The sequence below is a fragment of the Loxodonta africana genome, chromosome 21 (assembly GCF_030014295.1).
Source record: "Loxodonta africana isolate mLoxAfr1 chromosome 21, mLoxAfr1.hap2, whole genome shotgun sequence".
In the NCBI taxonomy this organism is placed as follows: Eukaryota; Metazoa; Chordata; class Mammalia; order Proboscidea; family Elephantidae; genus Loxodonta; species Loxodonta africana.
The window spans coordinates 22,887,399-22,903,988 of NC_087362.1; the positions used below are offsets into that span (position 1 = coordinate 22,887,399).

The following is a 16,590-nucleotide window of genomic DNA, read 5'->3' on the forward strand; positions in this document are numbered from 1 at the left end:
CCAATAAGGGCAGGAGAAGCCTGCTCGCCTAACTCGGCTCCACCCACCAGCACGGAAAAGCAGGTTTTAAGGTCAAAGCACCTGACAAAATTCAGGTGCCGGTGGCTGTCAGTCCCCACGAAAAAGTCCAGGTGAGGCGGCCGGGCAAGTGTCTGTGCGCGAGGAAGAGGGAAGCGGGAGGGTTCGGAGCCTGTGCTCGGCGGGTGGGAGGGAGGCATGCTAGATGAGAAAGAAACGGATGAAAAGGGCTAAAACGCTTAAGTGACGAAATAGGACCCTTTAAGAGTTTACACTCATGGGGAGAAGAGGTATATTAGAAGACGGGCACAGCACAGTGATAGAATGGTGAAAGTTTTACAAAAACAAAATTACTACAGGGGAGATAACGTCATTTGCTATGTGCGTTTCGGGGAGTGGGGTTGGGGAGGACCTCTGAGAGAAGGTTGCTGCAGGATGGATAGGAGTTGGGTAGAAGGACGTTACCGGTGAGGGAAAGATGTTTTCATTGGCAGAGATAAACGAAGCAGCAGGAACAGTGAGCGGTCTAATATCATGAGAATGTGAAGTGCAAGCTGACGAGAGGCGAGGGGAACTCTGGCTGGGCGTCTCGGGAATCAGGGAGGAGCTTCGTCTTTATCCTCAGGGGAAACACTGCCGTGGACTTTGGGGTCTGAAGAAGGGGGTTAACTCTGCTGTTTAGATAGACAGGCATTGCTTCCTAGAGGTAACCAAAAAAAAAAAAAAATCGTTTTTTGGTGGTTTTCTAGAGGTACGTTTTGAGAAATACAATCTTGGAGGCAGGGCGACTAATGCAGGTGAGGGAACGTGTGCAATCTGGACTACCTAAGATAAAATGTCAAAGGACAGACACTGGCAGACAGTACACAAAGGGAATCCACAAATAACTACAGTTCTTATTTCTGAGGATCAGCTTAGCCAGAGCAGGTTGTCCAGACTTCTTTGATAGCTCCCAGTCTGTTAGGCTGCCCACAACAGAGAAAACGAAAAGTCACTTTTGGGAGAGTTTTTGTTTTTTTTCCCCTCCTCTGCTTTTCTCTTTAATTCCTATTTTTGACTTTGTTCAGTTGGCAACTCTCTATCCCCTTTTTCCCTTGTGTATGGAGACCAAGCTCCTGCATCTCAATTAAATGAAACATCTCTAAGTTATGTGAGAGTTTGAAGGCTTCTAATGGAGGAAGCAGAGATAGGGGACGGAGTGGGGGAGGGCGGCTCATTCTTTTTAACATTTCAGAACATTCTGCCTGAGATGACCAAGTAGATGATGATGCAGTTCAACAAGTTAGGAACTAAAGAAGGCAGAAATTATTAGGACAGGGATTGAGAGGAGCAGTTTTTCAATCGTTTGGACATGTTGAGTTTGACGTGCCTCTGAGCCGTCTAATTGGAGAAGGCCAGTAGACTGCTGGATAATCAGAATCTGGAGCTTAAGGGAGAGGGTTAGAAATAGAGATGGAGACACATCAGCATATTTTTAAAACAGAAAAGTGGTTAAGATCACTCAAGGAAATCTGGAATAGTTAGAGGGGAGTAAGGAGGGCACAGATAAGAAACTTTCTAGCCTCATTTCTCCAGTCTTCTCCAGGTCTATACCACAGACATACAGAATCATAAAGTGCTGTATCCTTTCTTATCTCCTGGTTGAGTTTTTGGACCTGCTCATCCTTTAGGTGAAACAATTACCATAGCCGTCCTAACATCACAAATCCTACTTTACCTCTTTTTAATCTGATCACCTCTCCCTCTTGCTTCAGGTCTCTGTTTAGATAGCATCCTCTAGAAACTTCTTCCTAGCCCACTGTGTTCTCATCCAGAAACCAAAACCTGTTGCCTTCAAGTCAATTCCAACTCATAGCGACCCTATAGGATAGAGTAGAACTGCCCTATACGGTTTCCAAGCAGCTGATGAATTTGAGCTGCCTGCCTTTTGGTTAGCAGCTGAGCTCTTAACCACTGCGCCTTCAGGGCTCCTGTGTTCTCATAAAACCCCATGCCATCGAGCCGATTCGGACTGACCTCAGAGGACAGAGTACACCTGCTCTATAGGGTTTCCAAGGAGCAGCTGGTGGATTTGAACTGCAGACCTTTTGTTTAGCAGCCATAACTCTTAACCACTGTGCCACCAGAGCTCCTTTTGCACTCTGTAATTCTCCCTTTAGTGCTTTTATCACATACTTTTGGTTTGGTTACTTTATATTCCTCATTAGAGTTTATGTTCTGTGAAGTCAGGGGTGAGGGTAGCAGACAGTGCAGTGGTGGTAGTAAGCACAAATTAAATAAATGTTGGAGTGAATACATGTGAATTTCAAGAACCAAGGAAGGAGAACATTTGAAGAAGAGAAGTGTCAAATCTTGCAGATGAGTGAAGTAAAATAAGCGGAGAGAATTTTTTTTTTTATTTGGCAGGTGATCCTTGGTGATTTTAGTAATACTAAATTCATTGCAGTGTTGGGAATAGAAACCCAATTGCAGTTGCAGTGAGTTGTGTGGTTGGGAGTTACGCAGTTAGAGACTTTGTGTAGATCTGTCCTTTGAGACAGAAGCTGGCTGGTTCAAAGAAAGAGAAATGGGATGGGGTTGGGGGGAGAGGTAATAAAGATTAGGGAAGCTTTTCTTAAGAAATGAAAATTCGAGTGCATTTTTAGACTTGAAGGGATAGGCTTGTGAAGAGGGAAAGATGAAAGTGAGAAAAGATAAGCGAAGGACGATATATTGATGAGGTAAGGCCAGATATGGGAGACATCAGTCTTAGAGGAGAGGATAAATGAACAAAGGGAGATCTTGAGGGTGGAGTGTCATGTGATGTAAAACTATAGCCTCCTTATGTAAGTCATTTCAGAATGAGTGGGACAGATGAATAAGGATGCAAAGTTAATCCAGAGACCTGAGGAAGTTGGCTAAGCTTCCCAGCATCCTCTCTGAGGAATGGGATGGGGGTCAGTAGGGGGATAGAGGGGAAAGGTGCATTTTAAGCACTATCGAGGACTCCCTGAGGCTTTGAAATATTTATTTTTAGAGTGGTCCATCATAATTCATAAATTAGATACAGCACTGAACATTTTTGAGAGGTGACATTATTTGTGTTTTTTTTAATTTGTAGACTATTAAGTTTATTTAATATGTTGCTAAAACATGCTTGTTAAAAAAAATTAAAATGGTACAGATGGTATAAAATAGAAAGTGAAATTTTTCTCCTGTCCTCCATAACCCTCGTCCTACACACATACACAAACACACACCTCTTAATCTCTTCCTAGGGGTCACCGCTCTAAATTGTTCCCTTTTTATCCCTCCATTTTTTTTTCTTTTTCAGTTTCAGTATGTGTCTGTACATGCCTGTGCCTGTAAGTGCATAAATAAAATATCCTTTCATAAAAACATAAGTGGGGCTGTTGCTTTACATATTATTCTACAACTTGCTATTGCACTTAACACTGTATCTTAGACATCTTTATATGTAGAACATACATTTTTCACATTCTTTTAAATGGCTGTATCATTATTTATATGGAAGGACTTTCCCTAATTTCCTCCCTTGTTGTTGGGCTTGCCTATTTAGGTTTTGTTTTTCTTTCCTTCTCTTTATTTTTGCTGTTACAAACAATGCCTCCTTTAGTCTTAGCATGCGTCTTTGTACACTTGAGAGGAAATTACTGGGTCATTCATTGTTAGTTGTGAATTTTCCCCGTTATGTAATTTTATCCCCCATCAGCAATGTGTGATGAAGCCTTTCTCCCCACAGCCATACCAGTACTGGATATTGGGCATTGCTAAACTTTCAAAGATTTGCTACTCAGGTAAAAAGAAATTCCTCTTTTAGGCTGCATTTCCTTGTTCTGTGAAGTTGAGTTTCTTACTTGTTTAGTGAGCATTTGCATTTATTTATCTGTGAACTGTCTGTGAATGACCTTTGTTGTTTTTTTATTGGGATTTTGTCCGTTTTCTCTAAAGCACACTGTGTAGCCTTTTTTTCATAAGCCCTTTGACATATTTTCCTAGTTTGTCATTTGAATTTTTATTTTGTTTATGGCTGTCTTTTTATTCCCCAGGTAGAAGTACTTAATTCTTATATAGCAAGTTTGGCATTTTTTCCTTATAGGTTCTTGTGGTTTTAAATGACACTTTTAAACTCAATTAGTATTCATTGAAATTAGAAGTTTCTTCCATGGAAACCACACTTAAAGTCCCTTTAAATTCAAAATTCATTATCCACCGTCATTCTTGTAGATAATGCTTTTAAAAGTATATGTGGCTTTTAAATCAAGATCCAGAAATGGAGGTGATGACATCTATGATTTTTTGTTTTAATCACATTTGGGATCTGAAAAATTGGTACTCCTCTAGTAGTTGTTATTTTTAAAATTATCAGAAGCTACATTCTTTTTTAACTATTGAAATGTCATTTTTACCTTATTTATTTATTTTTACAGAATTTTAAGGCTGCCCACAGAGATTTGGAAAATGGCAGCAAATGAAAATGTCAGCATCTTTAGTTCAGCATCCTTGGCTGTGGAGTACGTAGATTCACTCCTACCAGAGAATCCCCTGCAAGAACCATTTAAAAATGCTTGGAATTATATGTTGAATAATTACACAAAGTTCCAGATTGCGACATGGGGGTCCCTCATAGTTCATGAGGCTCTTTATTTCCTGTTCTGTTTACCTGGATTTTTGTTTCAATTTATACCTTACATGAAAAAGTACAAAATTCAGAAGGTGAGTGCCATGGACTTTAAAAGGAATATTATCATTAGTGTTGTTGAATATGTTTAAATGGAATATAACTTTGTTTTGAGAGATCTCTGGTGGTGTATTGGTTAAGAACTATGGCTGCAAACCAAAAGATTGGCAGTTCGAATCCACGAGGCACTCCTTAGAATCCCTATGAGGCAGTTCTACTCTGTCCTGTAGGGTCACTATGAGTCAGAATCAACTCAACAGCAATGAGTTTGGTTGGTTTTAAAGTTTTTTTCTTCAAGATATATTTTACATTATTATTCTCATCTTAAGTCTTTGAAATCTAGTATGTGTGTGTGTGTGACTCTTACATTCCATCTCAATTCAGACTAGCCATATATAAAATGTTTACAAGGTGTGGTTTGCTAGTGGCTACTGCATTGGACAGCACAACCCTATATCACCATTGATAATGTCTCAGAATAGTTTGTTAAATTGGACTTAAAGTAGATAAGATAGCTATCTAACTTGGGTTCATAAATTTTAGTCTTTAACCTAGCTAGAAGGAAAAAAAATGGGAATCTGTGGGTATTATTACAGTTTACCCAATCCCCTGGTATCCTAGCAAAGCTAAGTATATGTTAATACAATAAGACCCTGACCAGGGTTATGAAAGTTGTGTTTTCCCCCTAAATATATGGTGGGTAGTTGTGCAGCAGTCATGTCGTCCCTAATAAGGAGGTGATGCTCCTAGTTCCTAGGTATTTGATTCAATGCACTAAATATTTCTCAGGAGCCCAGTATGTATATGACAAGTGTTGAGGTATACAAAATGCCCCTTCTCGATTATAAACATAGGGAACACAGCAAACTCTGCTAGTGTGTATGCTAATGAGCTTGACATGATTTCCAGGAAAGCATCAGAATTCATTTATTATTTCTCAGCATTTGGTAAACCCATGATATTTCAAATGCTTCCTGTTTACCTTTCTAAAAATTCATGCCAAACTAAAACTCAGGGGCTCCAAGTGTTGCTAGAAAGTAGGCATATCAAGAGCGTTCATCACTGGAAAGTAATTTGCACTCACTGAGGAAACATCCGGGGGCCAGTCAGCGCGCACAGGCCCTCCTGTCAGTCTGTCAGCTTCACAGCCTCTCCCAGTGAGTCTCACTTTAAGCAAGTGCTGACACCGAGCCTCTACAGGGATGGTCCAGGAGGCGAGGTGATGTGGACTCTCAAGAGGAAGGAATAAAAAGAGTGGTGTCCCAAAGGAGAGTCTCTTGTCACTCTAAATTAAGGACACTGAAGTTCCAAAAATGATTTTTATGAAAAGGCCTGCTACAAAAAACAGTTCAGTTTGGATGTCTAATTTCTAATGTGTCTTTAGGCGGCCAGGTGTCACCTGTTGTTTATGTATAGGGCTGACTGGTTACATGACAAGGTAGACAGAAATGTCCTTTCCCTTCTTCCCTGTGCTTATGGGCGTTCCGTGCTGCAGAGGCCTCATTGGTCAGAGGGGGGACGACCTTGTTTCATTAAGAGTATGTGAGTGGCTTTAAAATAAAATGCGGCAAAAGAAAGGCGAAAACAGTATGCTAGTTGGTTACAACTGGTTGTTTAAAATCTGATATCAGAAGCATCAGAGATTGAAAAGCTGTGTAGTATGTATTTAAGTCTATGCTCAGCATATCTTTTGAGCTTCACGACCTTAAAGTCCATACTTTGAGTTTTTTTGATACTGAAATAAACTGTGGTGGTAAATCAGTACAAGTTTTCACAATGTAAAGGGATTTAGAAGTTGATGACCTTAATAAAGGGATTCCTTCATGTCAGAACCCAGTTATGTATAAAGAAGTAAAATATATTTAGGTGTGACTTTTTTATTATTCGCTGTCTTTAACTAATTTATGTATACTTCAAACAGTATACTACGATTTTACTATCTATAGTTGGTTACTTTCCATGATAATTCTGTAGCTGCGTGGGTATCAGGTCTAGCCAGGAGTTTCTGTAGGAAACAGTGCCTTCGTTAGCTCAAGCCTGAGTCTTCAGTTTATTTTGTTCCCAATCACAGACTGGAGGTCTGGAGGAGAGGCCTCAGATAATACTCGAAACAGAAGTAGAAGGACAATTATAAATATCTTGTCTAAACCCCTCATGTTATTGCCCAGGAAACTGAGTTATACTCATCACAGAGCTAGTTAACGGCTTAGTGGTGGCCTTGGGGTTGGAACCTGAGCCTCCAGATTGATTCCAAGTTCAATGTTTTCCTATTCCTGTCAGGAAAAATAATTCTTCATTTCAAAAATCAAACTGGGTCTAGAGACCTAGATTTTAGTTAGACCAAGTTCTGCTAAGAACTGCCAGTGTGATCCTGGGCAAGGTGGTGGACCTCTTTGGGCCTCTGTTGATGCACATTCCACATTTGGATGTTGTGGTTCAGTTAAAAAATTGATTTGGCAGCATTCTGAATTTTAAAAAGCACTTTTTTATTTTCCCATCACCAAAAAAGTCTAAGTATAGCCCTATAAGTTGAACAAATTTAGTTTTATTATATGGCTTGCTAAGCAAATCAGCATTCCGGTGAGGTTTTATGAACACTTCACCACATTGGTCTCACTTTTCACATTCTGACATTGATCTGTGAAGTCGATCATCTCTAGGCAGTAGCTCACCTTTTGGAATCACAGGACACGTCTCTGAAGTTCCTCAGCCCGAGAATTTATAATCCTGTCGCTGTATATGAACAAAAATGCACTTATAGGCAATCCTTGGGTTACGAACTTCCAGCTTACAAACAACTCGTGCTTAAGAACAGACTGCGTTTAAGCCTCTGATATTAGAAATTTGAGTTAAGTACAATGGTTGGTAATAACAAATGCAGGCACTACTTTGTGACACTCATGAAAATACTGCTTGGTTTGGAAGTGTTTCTTAAGTCTTTCATACGCATTGAAGGGTAAAATATATAGTATATATTAAGACAAACATTTGACTAGCTGATGGTGAATAAGAACCACATGTACCTGTTCTGACTTACCTACAAATTCATCTTAAAGAAAGAGTTAGGAACAAATCTCATTCATAACCCAGGATTTGCCTGTACTTTCTTGGAATGAGTGTCACAAAATGACCAGAAGCATCTGTTTACCTCTGTAATAAAGGCTTCCCATGTTAGTGTGTACGGCTCCTTCAGTAGCTGAGGGGGGCCTAAGTCTAATCTTACCATCACACATTCTTTCTTCTCTAAAACTTACAGTAAAAGATGTGAACGATCTGTGGGCAGCAAAGATTGGAGGGTTATTGATTCTGTAGTACTTCTTTGGTTTATATGAAAAGTCTTTATGCTTGGGTTTGTCTATTAAGTTTCTTCACCTTGTTAAAGTAGTCACAAGAGTTGTCAAGAATTTAGAAGAGAAGGTGGTTGTGATTCCTGGGCCTTAGAGTAACATAAAATTATAATCCCATATAAACATTAAATAAAAATCAGGAATCCACTTCTAATTGTCAAGCTAAACTACTGATAGCAGAGGTTAACATTAAAATTTTTGATTTCTCTCCACAGGATAAACCAGAGTCATTGGAAAATCAGTGGAAATGTTTTAAAGTGCTTCTGTTTAATCACTTTTGTATCCAGCTGCCTTTGATTTGCGGAACCTATTATTTCACAGAGTTTTTCAATATTCCTTATGACTGGGAAAAAATGCCAAGATGGTATGTACATTAAAATTTGGTTTTTATACTCAATCGTAGTTTATTGCTCAATTAAAATATAAACAGTAACCAATTGGTTATTACCATAACCAGTTACGATAACAGTGACAGTAAACCAATGACCAGTTGCCATCAAGTTAAGCTGACCCAACTCATGGCAGCCCCACATGTGTCAGAGTAGAACCGTGCTCCATAGGGTTTTCAATGGCTGCTTTTTCTGAAGTAGATTGCAAGTCTTTCTTCCAAGGTACCTCTGGGTGGACATGAACCACCAGCCTTTCAGTTAACACTGGCAATCTTAACTGTTTGTTTCACCCAGGGACTCCAATTAAAATATACATAATGTATATTTCTTTTTAATTTGATTAAGTTCTGTTTGATCTAAACTTTGGAAATAAATAAAACACGCATAGGTAAACCATAGTAGAAACTAAAAGTATTACCATTTTTATGTCTTTCTTTGTAAAATGTAATATTTTATTGGAAGGACAGTTTTTAGGATCGAAAGTTTCCATAGCGTCCTTTACACCATGACATACACATAGCATGCTTATATTGAACCGAAGATAACTGGTATAAAAAGATAGTGAGGAAAAACATTAAAGTCTAAAATGAATGAAAGAAATGAGAGAATATAAAAATTGTGCCTATAATGGGGGCAGTTCTACTCTGTCCTGCAGGGTCACTATAAGTCGGAATCAACTTGACGGCAGTGGGCAGTGGGTTATATAAACACAAATATATGTTATCCGAGTGCAAGTATTTGTAATCAAGTAATATTTGTATTCAGCTCTCTGTACCTGATATTACCTGAGTATAGACATACCAATTTATAAATACATATTTTTCCTATGTAATATATATTCAGCATATAATAGAATTTCTAGGTATGTGTGCATTTGTATAGAAAATAATTTTTTACCTATAGCACTTAAGTTATGTCTTTCACTTTGGTGGAAAAAGGATTTTACTATTTATTAATCTTAGTTCAAGCCCTTTATCAATATTATTTTTTTCCTGTAAGTTTTCAATTTTGTTTCTTAACTCTGATTTCATACCTGTGAATTTGTGTCCAAGTGAATTAGAATTGGTGTTATGTTCGGTCTGTGCCCTTCAGTTTGTATCAATGTAGCCATCTTGCATCTAGTAGTTTTGAGAAAAAGTTGATCGATATATGCAGTTAGTTCAGGCTGATAAGTGTGGGTATTTTGTTTTATGTAGTTTCTCAAGCCGTGATGTCACGTAAGAGTTTGAATTGTTTATGTAGAAATTATTTCATTCTCATTACTGTATTTTCACCTTAAAGGTACATGCTTCTGCTAAGATGCTTTGGCTGTGCCGTGATTGAGGATACCTGGCACTATTTCCTGCACAGACTCTTACACCACAAAAGAATATATAAATATATTCATAAAATTCATCATGAGTTTCAGGTATGTTAGAATTGTACTTAATACATTTTTTTTTATTAGACATAAAATGTCATTATTTTTACTGTGTAAGCATTTTTAAAAATAGTTAGTGATGTTTTTCTTTCTCCTTTGGCATGATTACTAGCAACATAACACATATGCACAGACAACCCAGTTCTATAGCTTTTCTTTAGTGTCTAAATTTCGTAGTAAATTGAGAACTGAAAAACAAAAAATTACATGAAATCGTTCAGTTTTCTCGTTTCTTTGGCCACAGTAGTATCCTGACACACACAGCTGGATATCTGACAATTTGATAGCAGCTGCAGTGATGCCTCAGTCATTCAGAAGGGCCCTAAATCAACCACCCTTTAATGGTGAAAGTTCTAAAACAGTTACCAGCTTATGTTTCACACATTTTCACTGCATTACTGACTGGTGCTAAAAGTGGTGATTTTAGATTTTATTTGAACTGCTTTGACTTGGCCTTGACAAATGGGCTGTGTCAGAATTTTCTGCGTTGATCCTGATTACCTGGTGTACTAACACTAAATCAAGCAGCCTTTTCTTCTTAGAGCAAATTCATTGGCAAAGATCAAAATCAGAATTCAAGTCAATTGTTAAATTTCTTATTTAAACCATCACAGAGAGTTATTAAGCTTTTATTAACAGCATCCTTATGCTGTTCCATGTTGGTGTATATGAAAGGCTATTTTTATTAAGAATTACTATTTTTATGTATGTATGGCTAGATATACTATTACATGTAGGAAGAAAATATTTTATAAAATTGTATGCATAAGTAAGTTTGAATGTATTAAGGAATTCTCACCTATTTGTTTTAGGCTCCATTTGGGATGGAAGCTGAATACGCACATCCTCTGGAAACCCTGATTCTTGGAACTGGATTTTTTATAGGAATCGTGCTTTTATGTGATCACGTAATTCTTCTTTGGGCATGGGTGACCGTTCGTTTGATAGAAACTATTGATGTCCATAGGTGAGTTATGGTTGCTAGTCAGGTGATTAGGTATCATAAAATATCTTTATTTTCAAAAAGATACTAATTGTTGGAAACCCTGGTGGCATAGTGGTTAGGAGCTACGGCTGCTAACCAAAAGGTCAGCAGTTCGAATCCACCAGGCACTCCTATGGGGGCAGTTCTACTCTGTCCTTTAGGGTCACTATGAGTCAGAATTGACTCGATGACAATGGGTTTAATCATTGGATAAAGTTCAAGTAATACAGATATTTTTATAATACAAGTAGACTTTTGCCCTATCTATCCTGTTACCGTTTTTATACTGCTGCAGTTGTTGTTGAGTGCCATCGAGTCAGTTCCAACTCGTAGTGACCCTATAGCAAGAGAATATATTTTTGCGTCATTTGGGCAAATAAAATTTTGATAGTTCCTGCCAGACTACCCTCTCAAAGGGTTCCTTCTACTTGCACTTCTACCATGAGAATGTTTTCCCTTTCCCAGCATCCTTCCAAACCTAGGTATTACACACTTGTAGATGTTTGTCAATAATAGGACAAAAAGAGCTTTCAGTTTTTACATCTCCATTTACTCAGTGATTAGTGAGGCTAACCATTTATTTGTATGTTTATTGACCAATATTACTTTTTCTTCTTTAAATTACCCCTTTATGTCCTTTGCCTGTTTTTCATTAGGTTATATGTCTTTTTCCTAATGGTTGTATAAGCTTTGTTTGTTTTATGTATATGTTGTAAGTATTTTCACCCTATCATTTGAATTTTAACTCTCGATGGTTTCTTCATGGTACTAACATTTTTAGTTTTCATGTAGTCAAATCTGTCAGTCGTTTCCTTTATGGCTTCTAGGTTTCATGCCTCCTTTAGAAAGGCCTTCCCTGAAAGATTAATGTTCAAATAAAAATATTTTTGTCATTTCTTAAAAATTTGGTTAAATACCAGAATTCAAGATTAGCAATTCCGTTATCCTTCTTTAATGAATCTAAAGCTGTCTCTTACTTGAAAAAAATATGGAAATGTTGAGCCTTCACTGAAGAAGAATATTTCTCATATCTTCTGCCCTGCAATTTTCTTTATTAATGACAAAAACACTCACTGGTAATATGTACATATTTCAGATGCTTCTTGTCTGTCTACTGGAAGATATTTTGTGGTACATTATTTATATATAATGACATTTTAAATGCCTAATAGCCTAATTTTTTTATTATTTTAAAATTATTAAATGCTCATGGCATCTGACTTGGGGCTTATGCCTGAAGGCATATTCTAAGAATTATTTTAAACCACTAAAGTAGCAAGATTAATGCTTCTCATCTTACCAAAAAAAAACCAAACCTAGTGCCATCGAGTCAATTCCGACTCAGAGTAGAACTGCCCCCATAGAGTTTCCAAGGAGCGCCTGGCGGATTCAAACTGCTGACCCTTTGGTTAGCAGCCATAGCACTTAACCACTACGCCACCAGGGTTTCCCTTCTCATCTTAGGCAGAGAATATTCTACAGATGAATTGTAACTAACTTATTAAACTCTCCTTTTCCTTCTACCTTTCATTCCATTTTTCATTCTTTTTCTCCCTCCCTCACCTCACCAAAAGGAGGGAAAGTTTGGGGTGATTCACACTGCTATTGTGCAGGCATCACTGGATATCAGATGTTAGATATTTTTTAGTCAGAAATAAAGGAAAATACTCCAAATGTGACTCTTTTCTGCCAGCTATAGAAAGCAAACTCATATTCTAATCAATCATGATATGTTTAATCTTGTTATGTCTTTTGTAAACATAACAGAAATAAAATGACTTGCAAAGTAGAGTGCTACTTGGATTAATCAGTAGGTGCTTATCAATGAAAATGTCACCTATTTGAGATATATTTATTTCCTTAATGATCTTTACCACTTTATTTCAGTGGTTATGATATTCCTCTCAACCCTTTAAACCTCATCCCTTTCTACGCTGGTTCACGGCATCATGATTTCCACCACATGAACTTCATTGGAAACTATGCTTCAACTTTTACATGGTGGGATAGAATTTTTGGAACAGACTCTCAGTTTAATGCCTACACTGAAAAGATGAAGAAATTGGAGAAAAAGACTGAGTAACCCTCTCTGTAAACCTTCTTGAAGATACACGTTTTTCGGGATTGAAACTAGTAGTAACATTGCTTCTGGGAGCAGAAATAAGCGCGTGTGTTGGCTACATAGTGATAAAAAGAACGTTAACAACCTTTATCTTCCTAGTGGGTACTTTTTCTACTTTACACACAAGTCCCATTTATGTACAAATAAAATGTACATTTAAATATGGTTTTTATAAGGAAATCTTAAAATGCCATTTTGTTAACCTTAAAAAAAGGTTTTAAGTACTGGAAGAAGTATTAATCTATCAGCTGGCCCCATGGTTAAGCGCTCGGCTACTACCTGAAAGGTCGGCAGTTCAAACCTACCAGCTGAGAAAGACGTGGCAATCTGCTTCCGTAGAGATTACAGCCTTGGAAACCTCATGGGGCAGTTCTACTCTGTCCTATAGGGTAATTATGAGTCATTATCAATTCGATGGCAGTGGGTCTGGTTTAATGCCATAGGTCAGAAGTTGAAACTGGTCTTTAATTCTTTTAAAAATGTAGTGCCCGTTTCAGAAGGCTCTTCATTGTGGTGTTGGCCTCATACTGAACTTTACACACTTTGTTGAATTTGCCTAAGGATCAAAATATCATGGGTTGAACCACAGAGACTAATACAGTGAGCAACTGAAGCTGTACTGAAGACTTTGCTGTAGCCTGGAGCTGACCATTTGAGGTAATTCTCCCTTTCTTTGGGGAGTTCTTTTTGATTCAGCGCACTACTGGCGTCTGTAAATTAGAGCTTTTTTGAACTGGTGTAAGTGGAATATTTTAGACTAAAGGTTCTCACAGTTACTTGAATTTTCTAAAACTCGAGGAGCTTTATTTCTGCTATTACACTTTCATTTTTGTATTTGAAGTTTTCATTGTACTTAAATCTGTATCTTGTAATTTTATGAACTGACTTGCTGTATTTGCACTTTGAGCTATGAAATAAATGTGATTTTTGTCTCATCTCGTTTCCATTTTTGAGCAGCATACCTTTCATTTTATTTTTTATATGAAAAATTACAGAAATCATGAAATTATTGTTTTATAGTAAAAGGAATATTCCTGCTTTAAAACTATTTCATTTGCTAAATTGGTTCCTGGAAGTTTCAAATGTAATTAGTAGGCTGCCTATTGTGAGAAAGTCCATTGACGTGATAAAGGAGAAGATACGAGCAGCTCTTTTCACTCCACAGGAAATTTGTTTTCTGCACAGATGAAAATACTGAGCTAAACATTTCTAGGGCTGATTAATCTCAAGTATCTAAATTCTAACTCAAATCAGGAGTTGATAATTAGTATTCCAACTCATGGTGACCTCATGTAGGTCAAGAGTAGAACTTTGCTTCAGAGGGTTTTTAGTGGCTGATTTTTTGGAAGTGTATTGCCAAGCCTGTCTTTCAAGGCACCTCAGTGTGGGCTCCAATCTTTTATCTTCTACCTTTCACTCCCTAATCATGGAATGCAGAGACATCTGAAGTGGCACAAACTGTTAACAAGCTCGGCTGTTAAGTGAAAGGTTGAAGGTTCGACTCCACACAGAGGATTCTCAGAAGAAAGGCCTGGCAGTCTACTTTCCCCCCAAAAAATCAGCTTGTTAAAACCCTATAGAGCGCAGTTCTATTTTGACGCACATGGGGTCACCCTGAGTCAGAGTCTACTCCATAGCAATTGGTACTGGTATTCAGCACTTAGGTAGAGAGTGACAGCTGCTGGACACTCAGCTAAACATGTGCTAACAATTTGGTACATTCGCATGCACTCTTCGTGCTAGTTAACACAGGGCAGGCAATTACTCTGTCACGGGCTCTCAGTGCATGCTGTCGTGTAATCTCGCTGACGTATATGACATGCCATTTCTCCGTTTCATAGTTGAAGGCTGAGAGGGATTAAGGTGCTCAAGATCACAGGGCTGGTCTTCAGAAGCTATCTCTAAAAATCACGGAATGCTTTCCAAAAATTTCCCCTCATTTTATTTACAACCTTTAGAAGTAAGTTATTTGAAAAGGAAGATGGTTCTGAACCAGTCTGGTTATTACCCAGACTGTAGTAATACTCATTCACAATCAGCTTAATACATAATAGATGTTAATAGAGTTTACTGGCAACACTTTTCCATTTAAAGTTATCTGGATTAAGCTTCTATCTTACGTCCTAGCACTTCACAATGAGTCCAAAAAAAAAAGGAACAAAGTTGAAGACTAGCATACAAAACCAAGATACATGATTGTGATTCTACTCTAGGAAATAAGTTCTTTCTTGGATTATCTATTTTGGATCATACTGAAGTAGTAGTTTGAAAGCTTAATATTGTCATCAAAAAATATGCTTATAGTTATCATGACAGTTAAATAGCATGTTTTCTACATATTCTGCTAAAGACATTTAGGCCTTTGGACATGATTTAAGAGAAAAAAAAATTTTTTTTTTAGGTCTGTGTTATTTAGTAAGAGATGCTCACCCCAACTGCCAATTCTCATGCTCTTAAATAAAACCCAAACCTATTAAATTCCATGTTCAAGTTCCACATCTCCATAGCTGAAGACAGTGTCTAAGCTCTTCATGAAGAGTCAGTAGTTGAGGATATTCATTTCTGAAGGTTTAGATCTTAATCTATTCTTCAAAAAGATTTGAATATTTTTAGCCAGTATTCAGAATGGTGATATGTTGTTGTTAGGTGCCATTGAGACAGTTCCGACTTATAGCGACCCCATGCACAACAGAACGAAACACTGCCCGGTCCTGAGCTATCCTTACAATCATTATGCTTGAGGTCATGGCTGCAGCCACTGTGTCAATCCACCTCGTTGAGGGTCTTCCTCTTTTCCACTGACCCTGTACTCTGCCAAGCATGATGTCCTTCTCCAGGGACTCATCCCTCCTGGCAACATGTCCAAAGTATGTAAGATACAGTCTCACCATCCTTGCTTCTAAGCAGCATTCTGGTTGTACTTCTTCTAAAACAGATTTGTTCGTTCTTTTGGCAGTCCATGGTATATTCAATATTCTTCGCCAACACCACAATTCGAAGGCGTCGATTCTTCTTTGGTCTTCCTTATTCATTGTCTAGCTTTCACATGCATATGATGTGATTGAAAATACCATGGCCTGGGTCAGGCGCACCTTAGTCTTCAGGCGACATCTTTGGTCTTCAACACTTTGAAGAGGTCCTTTGCAGCAGATTTACCCAATGCAATGTGTCTTTTGATTTCTTGACTGCTGCTTCCATGGCTGTTGATTGTGGATCCAAGAAAAATGAAATCCTTGACAACTTCGATCTTTTCTCCATTTAGCATGTTACTCAGTGGTCCAGTTGTGAGGATTTTTGTTTTCTTTATGTTGAGGTGCAATTCATACAGAAGGCTGCAGTCTTTGACCTTCATTAGTAAGTGCTTCAAGTCATCTTCACTTTCAGCAAGCAAGGTTGTGTCATCTGCATAATGCAGGTTGTTAATGAGTCTTCCTCCAATCCTGATGCCCTGTTCTTCTTCACATAGTCCAGCTTCTCGGATTAATTGCTCAGCATACAGATTGAATAGGTATGGTGAAAGAATACAACCCTGACGCACACCTTTCCTGACTTGAAACCAATCAGTATCCCCTTGTTCTGTCCAAACAACTGCCTCTTGATCTATGTAAAGGTTCCTCATGAGCACAAT

General features: G+C 38.0%; 1 protein-coding gene across 3 annotated transcripts; it reads left to right on the forward strand.

Moving 5' to 3' along the window:
* Positions 1-13,897, forward strand: MSMO1 (methylsterol monooxygenase 1). Of its 3 annotated transcripts, XM_023554964.2 has the most exons (7): positions 63-131; positions 3,761-3,815; positions 4,449-4,734; positions 8,262-8,410; positions 9,717-9,843; positions 10,668-10,822; positions 12,728-13,897. In XM_023554964.2, exons 3-7 carry the CDS (start codon positions 4,480-4,482, stop codon positions 12,921-12,923), a joined length of 882 nt encoding a protein of 293 aa, XP_023410732.1. In that variant the 5' UTR covers positions 63-131; positions 3,761-3,815; positions 4,449-4,479; the 3' UTR covers positions 12,924-13,897. The 3 variants fall into 3 exon arrangements, with proteins under 3 accessions (XP_003415842.1, XP_023410733.1, XP_023410732.1); XM_003415794.4 differs by lacking the exon at positions 3,761-3,815 and having other exon boundaries at positions 1-131; XM_023554965.2 differs by lacking the exons at positions 3,761-3,815; positions 4,449-4,734 and having other exon boundaries at positions 47-131.
* Positions 13,898-16,590: the final 2,693 nt, after the last annotated feature.